Here is a 7,343-nt window from a genome sequence, read left to right as displayed (position 1 = left end):
TATCACAGCCGCAACATAACCCTATCTCAGTCGCAACAAAATATAATATATACCGTCGCGATATCCTACCGGAAAAGACGAACTCGTAGATAAGAATGCGGCGAAGACGGCGGCGAAGACGATTTTGTACAAACGATTGAAGACGACGATTTCGGGCACGACGATAACGGAGAAAACAGAGTATCACGACAAAGAGGTAGTTCGAGGAAGAGGAAGTAAACATAGACAATGTCGATGACAGAGAGTGGGAGTATCCTCGCGGTTCCTTCTTCGACGGTTCTTTCTTCGAGACGACAAAGACAATGTTCTTAGTTAGTTTTTTTTTTTACTTCTATGTAGTTATGTTGGAGAAGAGACGGTTTGGTTTCTATTCTGATGATGTGTATATTTAATTAGTGATGTAGATTTAATGTTTAAAAATAATTTCAATTAAAAAAAACAAACCAAAGGCCCTTACAGTCATTTACTATGGGTAGGGAAACATTCTAGTAATTTTTAAGAGATGTTTAACACTCTAGTAATAAACCAACTTTTCTTATACATTCTAGTAATTTTCTCTTAATTGTATCTAATTAGGGACCTATGCTTAAGTCTGAGCCTATCCTCTTTTTTATATACCGTTTTGTAAGTGTAGATTCTTCACTGTAGTTTAAGCAACTCAGTACCTTAAACGAGACGCCAGATTATTATAACTTGGGAGTACTTTTTTTTTGACATCGAAAGCTCCATATTTTTTATTACGATGGTTCCAACCAAGTGGTGTCGAGCACCAGCCAAGTTGGGACCTCAGGAAGTACATGGGAAAAAAAAAAGCCGCGAGACCGAGCACCTTTCGCAAGGCAATCGGCTCGGAGGTTCTTTAAACGTGAAACAAAAGAGATGGAGCAAAATTGAAACACAGAACGAAGGTTAAGAAACTCATTAAACTCAGCCATAAGACTTGGCCATTCTTCTTCTTCCTCAATCAGCTTAACCAGCTGCAAGCAGTCTGATTCAAAAGCCATCGAGACGTGACCGAGAGATAGCGAAGACTTCATAGCCCACAGCAAAGTTGCAAACTCTGCATGTAGGGGAGATAACACACGGTTACTAGCAATTGAACCGAACATTGTGCTCCCATCTTCATTCTCCATCACGAAACCACCACCGTAACGGGCGTCATCTTCCTTCCATGATGCGTCTATCCTGCAAAAAGACCTCCGTGGAGGTATATATTGCGGCTCCGGAATCATCGAGCTCTCATTCACCTCTGGTGCATCCGGGCTAATTTGCGCCACACACCAGCTAGTCGTTTCTGAGACTGCAGACTGCAACACCTCCAATGGCGAGATGTCCTTGTTGCTAAATACCTTCTCATTTCGAGCTTTCCATAGGAACCAGAGGATCCAAGGTATACGAGCTTTACACTCCTCTGTGCTATGGCGTTTGTGGATCCTATTGAGTAGGAAATCGAAGTTTCCGTATATGGAGGAACTCGGGAACTCTCCCGGGTCGGTGGGTAGTGCCGCAAGGGACCAGGTCTGGGTGGCCATATGGCACTCAAATAGCATATGGTTTATAGTCTCTTCATGTTGCCCGCATCTTGGACATGTCCGATCAGGATGGCAGTGCCGGTCAGCCAAACGACTACAGACGGGTACACAGTTCGTCAGGGCTTACCACATGAAGTGCTTTATTTTTGGCACAGTTTTGCTCACCCACACCTGTTGAGTTAAACCGGTAATGCTAGGTTCTGAGCAGTATTCTGTAGGAAGTTCCTCTGTCAGTCGACACATCTCATCATATCCAGTTTTGACGGAGTACATTCCGGATTTCGTATGAACCCAGCAGTAGCTATCTACCTTGAAAGCTTTACTAATCCGCAGGCTACATATCAATGGGATATCTTCTGGGACAATCAAAGCTTTCAACAAATCCAAGTTCCAATTCTTGGAGTTGCGATCGACGAGCTCATGGACGAGTAAATTTGGTTTTTGGATCGGGCTTACCCCAGTAGGCGGACGTGGGGGGCTTGTGGGAAGCCATGACTCATCCCAGACTCTAGTATTATAGCCAGAGCCTATCGCCTTTCTCAGCCCCGACTTCAGGAGGGGTTTTGCTGCCATCAAACTGCGCCATACGTAAGATGGTGAACTTGCTTTCTCGACATCAATCGGATTTGTATTGCGATAATATCTTCCTTTCAGTACTTTAGCCAATAGGGACGTCGGGTATTGTACGAGACGCCACAGTAGCTTGGCCAGCAGGGCAATGTTGAAATTCTTTAAATCTCGAAATCCCAAACCTCCCTTGTCTTTCGGTACGCAGATTTTATTCCATGCGATCCAGTGTAGGCCGCCATTATTTTGCTTGGTACTCCACCAGAACCGTGCGATTGCACTAGACATTTTTTAATAATGTCTTGAGGAAGTAGGAAGCATGACATAACATAGGAGGGAAGTGCATGTGCCACCGATTTGATCAAAACCTCCTTTCCGCCTTTTGAAAGTAGTTTCGCAGACCAAGAATTCAGACGATCCATAAGGCGTTCCAGTATAAAAGCAAATACATGTCTCTTGGAGACACAAATCTGCTCCGGTAGTCCCAGATAGAAGCCCATACCTCCCTCGCGAGATATACCCAGAGCTTCTTTTATTTCAGTTTTGAGTTCCGTAGGGACCTTGCTGCCGAAGAAAACGGAGGATTTGGCAGCGTTTTAACTGTTGTCCTGATGCTCTCCCGTATTCACTAATGATTTTCATGAGTTCCCGGCATTGTTGAGGTTCTGCTTTACAGAAGAAGAGGTTGTCATCCGCAAACAGGAGATGCGAGACAGGAGGGCTATCTCTCGCAATTTTTAGGCCGGTGAGTCTGCCCTCTCTTTCTGCTCCATGTATTTGGGATATAAGCGCCTCTGTCAGGATAATGAACAGGAATGGTGAGAGTGGGTCACCCTGTCGGATACCTCTGGTTGGGATTATGTTACCTTTCGGTTCTCCATTGATGAGTGCATTGTATGATATTGAAGAAATACATACATGTATCCAGGAGATCCATCGCTCACAAAATCCCAGTTTGCGCATAAGTGCTTCTAAGAATGTCCATTCCACCCTATCATAGGCTTTACTCATATCGGTCTTGATGGCGACAAATTTAGTTTTGCAGCTTTGGTTAGTCCGTAGAGCATGAAACACTTCTTGTGCGACTAGGATATTATCTGTGATGAGTCGCTAGCCACAAAGGCCGATTGGGTCTCCAAAATCAAAGTCGTGAGGAAGCGTTTAAGTAGATTGCTGAGGATCTTCGAAACAATTTTATAGCTTAGATTACACAAGCTTATGGGGCGGAACTCCGTCATCTCGCATGGTCTATCTATCTTTGGGATTAAGCAGAGGTTTGTTTGGTTCAGTCGCGCATCCAGTGTCTCTGACGAGAAGAAGTCTTTCACCGTACGGTAGATCTCCCCTGCGGTGATTCCCTAGAATTTTTGATAGAACAAGCTCGTCATCCCATCAGGGCCAGGTGCCTTCTCCGGGTTAATATCGAACAGAGCTTTTTTAATTTCCTCATCTGATGGGGCACTAGTAAGCGTCTCATTACACCGTGTAGTAACTTTCTCGGTAACATACCGGAGGGCTTCATCAAAATTTTCGGGGCTTGATGTGGTAAAGAGAACTTGGAAGTATTCCGCTGCAACCCGTTCAATATCCTCTTCACACTCAGCCCATCCTCCCTGGGGGTTCCTTAGCTTGGTAAGCCTGTTCCTAGCGCGTCGCTGTTTCGTTTTGGCGTGGAAAAATTTTGTATTCCTATATCCTTCCCTCAGCCAGTTAGCTCAACTCTTTTGCTTCCAATACAACTCTTCGTCCCGGAAAGCCGCGCATAGATCCCATTTGAGTTGTAGAATCGCATCATTTGAGATAGCATCATTCAGTTGAGCTTTCTCAAGCTTATCTTTGATCTCTTCAATTCGTACGCTCGAATTTGATGGGTTCAGACGTTTCCAATGCGATATTGCCTTGCGGCATTTGGCTATCCGCACATACAGATCGGGCGGGTGCAGATTGCCGGGGTCGTTCCATCCCTGTAGGATCGTTTCTCTAAGGCCATGCTTACCAATCCACCGTTTGTCGAACTTGAAACCGCGTCTGATCCTTCCTTGCTTGGAGAGGAAGCGAGTTAGGATTGGGCGGTGGTCAGAACCCCATAGGCGTAAGTACTCCACATTCGTGTGGGAAAAGATATGGTGCCAGTCCTCGTTACCTATGGCTCGATCCAACTTGCATTGTACTTTGCCGGAGCTTCTATTCCCTACCCAAGAGAGTGGGTTTCCTTTTTCTGGAAAATCTATCATCCCACAGTTTGCTAACATAGATTTGAAGGGGATGAACGACGTATCAGGTCTCTTTCTCCCACCTTTTTTCTCATGGTGACCTGTTATATCATTAAAATCGCCAAACATCAACCACGGACCATTTCTAGTAAGACTCATCCCGGTAAGCCTATCCCAAACATGTTCTCGGTATTCAACAACCGGATCACCATAGACGAATGTTATGAACACCTTGTGCCCTTCTATGGTAGCCACAATATCAATCATACGATTATTGGAAAAAATTATCTCTACTTCGAAAGAATCTAAATAAAAAAGAGCTAGTCCACCACTTCTGCCTTCCGGCTCCACGGTGAACAATTTATTATAACCAAATTCAAACTGAAAGTCTTGCAAAAAATAAAAATTATTTTTTGTTTCTGAAAGAAAAAGAAAAGAAGGCGTAAAACAGCGGTGCAGCTCGCGCAGGTGCTGCTTGGTCAGGTACGCGCCAGCGCCCTGACAATTCCACGCGATTGCACTCATATTCTCTTATTGGGTGGTTTCTGGGACACCACCGAACCTGAGAGAGACAGAGAATTCTTGCTTGAAACAGAGGGGAACACCTCATGACGAGGGATTGCACGAGAGGACTGGGCTAAGGGTTTACCTGCTTAGGTCCTGGTTTCCCTTTTGGAGAGCTTCGGCCTCGAGCCGCATTTAGTTTCTTTGAGGCCTTAGAACCTTTTGCGTCTGGGCTCTTGGGGACCCTCCTCTTTAGCACGCCTTTGGGTTTTGGGTCTTGAGCAGGCACCGTGATTTCCGTATCAAAGTTTCGAGCTGCCGTTTTATCCTTGCGGCTTGTTGTAACATTACTCCTCTTCCTATCCGTAGATTTGTTCCTGCCGTCTTGCGGCTCCTCTTGATCCTCAGCATGTACTGGAGATAGTTGAGTTAGAGCATCTATCTGTTCTGCATCCATGTCCGGTGTTTCTCCAAGCAGATCATCTTTATCAATCATTTCATCATCCACTTCCAGACCTTCAAATTCCTTTACAGACTTCTCTAGATTTTCCAAGTCATCTTCAGTCAATACCATTGCCTCCTGAGCCGCCTCATCAACCTTGTCTATCTCCATATCATTTAGGTCTTTATTCGCTTCCACGCGGGGAGGAGATTTCCTAGGTTTTGGTGCGACATACCTTGCCACGGTTGACTGGATGCGCTTATCGGTTTCACGAATGGAGAGAGGAGCTAGAGTGATGAAAGAATTCCGGGCTTGACGATCTTTTTCTTTTGAAGTAGGGGTCGCCGTGGCTATACCTTTTCCTTTGAGACGTCGGCGTTCCATCTGTTCTGCATCTTCCTGTCTAGGAATTTCACCAGCTTCGAGACCATTTAGGTCCTCCGAGATGGTTCTCTGAGAATCCAAGAGGGAGCCAGAGAGACCACTTTCACCAGAAGCTTTTATAGCGGAGTTTCGGTGTTCCCCATTGTGGTGTGTTGCTAAGTGGGTGCGGGGTCTCCATTCTCTTTGGTACGAGCTCGTATGATTCCTATGGTCCCTTGATCCGTTACGCACTCTGGCATTATGGTTCAAAGAGGAGTTATGTCGTGGCATTGAGCCAGAATCCCGGGGTTCTTGAGGATGTTCGATCCTATTCCAGACATTCATACGTCGGCCAGCATCTCTACCCGATTCACGGGGGTAACGATGATCAGAACTCTTTTTCGAGACTCCATAATACGAGTTAGGGTGATCTTTCAGACCATGGTGGGCATGACGTTGTCTCTTTTCCTCTCTCCCTTCTTCCATTCTAAATCTCAGTGGCAGGTTTGATCGTACGTTGCGATCATTGGGGGCGATCTCGGCCGCTTAGTTCTGTTCTCATTGGCTCCCCTCGGAGGCTCGAGCTGAAGATTCTTTTCACTGTTGATATTCTGATCGAGACGTTGAAGTCTCCTGTGTTCACGTTCTTTCTCCGTCAGTAACGGACACGAGTTCTCATCATGAGAGATATGTTTACAGTTTAAGCAATATCGATGGAGACCGTCATACACAAACGTTACCCTCCCTATATCACCATTGGGAAAACCAACTCTCCTTTCAAATTCTAAGGGGTTATCCACGTTAATGGAAACTTGGATTTTTGCTCGTTTTGAATCCAACGTTAGCTTTTTTCCCAGGGCCTTGGCAATCTCTGAGAAAGTACCATCATTCCAGAAGTGGACTGGAACACCCGTAACACTAATCCAAAAAGGGATTGAGTTAGGGAAGTCCTCCCATGTAAAGGGTTCCCATCGCTCTAATGCAAAGCTCCATTGATTAAAATGGCATGGCCTCTTGTTTAAAACCGACTGGAGGTCATGTTCGTTCTCAAAGTCGAATTGGAAGCGTCCATTCCCGAGATTAGTTCCTCGGACTCTGCCTTCCACGTTCCAGATTCGTGGCTTTGGGAGCAGATTGATCAAAGCATCAATGCTCCTACTCTTCAGTTGGAATACACGTCCGATAAGGGTCAGCTTAAACCGCTCCGCCGCCGCCTCTAGTTCACACTCAGGAAGTTTTATGATTTCATCATCTTCAATATCGAGACGGCGCATGGCATGGGATGCGCTGGAGCCGGGTCTATGGTTTCCATGTGTCACGACCAGATCTCTTTGGTTCGACATGGTCAGTCAACAAAACTTAGCAAAGTCTAGAGATCTCTTTGGTTTACCTAAAGGGGAGTAATCCAAAAGACTAAGAGAGTACGGATCTTAGCAAAGGCTAGAAATTATGATCGTAACTTCAAGCAATATTGTAAAACGTGATCAGCACGTAAGGACACGGACTCTTTCGGGGCTCAAAGAAACAGCACTAGCCAAGGGAAACAGAGTCTCCTTGTATAGTAGGCCTAGGACTCAAGAGCACACGGAAGAGATTCGTCGTTTATCTTCGGAGTCTCCTAGATCTGAAAGTCGCCTCGCTCGTCGCCTAAAACCCTAGCCGCTCCCATCCCGTATTTATACTTGGGAGTACTTTATAGTCCAAACATAATAATTTATATTT

At 45.5% G+C, this 7,343-nt stretch overlaps 2 protein-coding genes across 2 annotated transcripts; both read right to left on the bottom strand.

Moving 5' to 3' along the window:
* Positions 1–1,655: 1,655 nt before the first annotated feature.
* Positions 1,656–2,105, bottom strand: LOC125590360. The gene has a single exon (XM_048763912.1). The coding sequence runs from the start codon at positions 2,103–2,105 to the stop codon at positions 1,656–1,658; it is 450 nt and encodes a 149-aa protein (XP_048619869.1).
* A 4,010-nt stretch (positions 2,106–6,115) lies between these two features.
* Positions 6,116–6,964, bottom strand: LOC106432985. The gene has a single exon (XM_013873830.2). It carries the CDS (start codon positions 6,962–6,964, stop codon positions 6,116–6,118), a length of 849 nt encoding a protein of 282 aa, XP_013729284.2.
* Between the last annotated feature and the right edge of the window lie 379 nt (positions 6,965–7,343).

This window comes from Brassica napus, chromosome C7 (genome assembly GCF_020379485.1).
Source record: "Brassica napus cultivar Da-Ae chromosome C7, Da-Ae, whole genome shotgun sequence".
Classification (NCBI taxonomy): domain Eukaryota; kingdom Viridiplantae; phylum Streptophyta; class Magnoliopsida; order Brassicales; family Brassicaceae; genus Brassica; species Brassica napus.
Note: the sequence above shows the minus strand (reverse complement) of the source record. Positions and strands in the feature narration are given on the sequence as shown.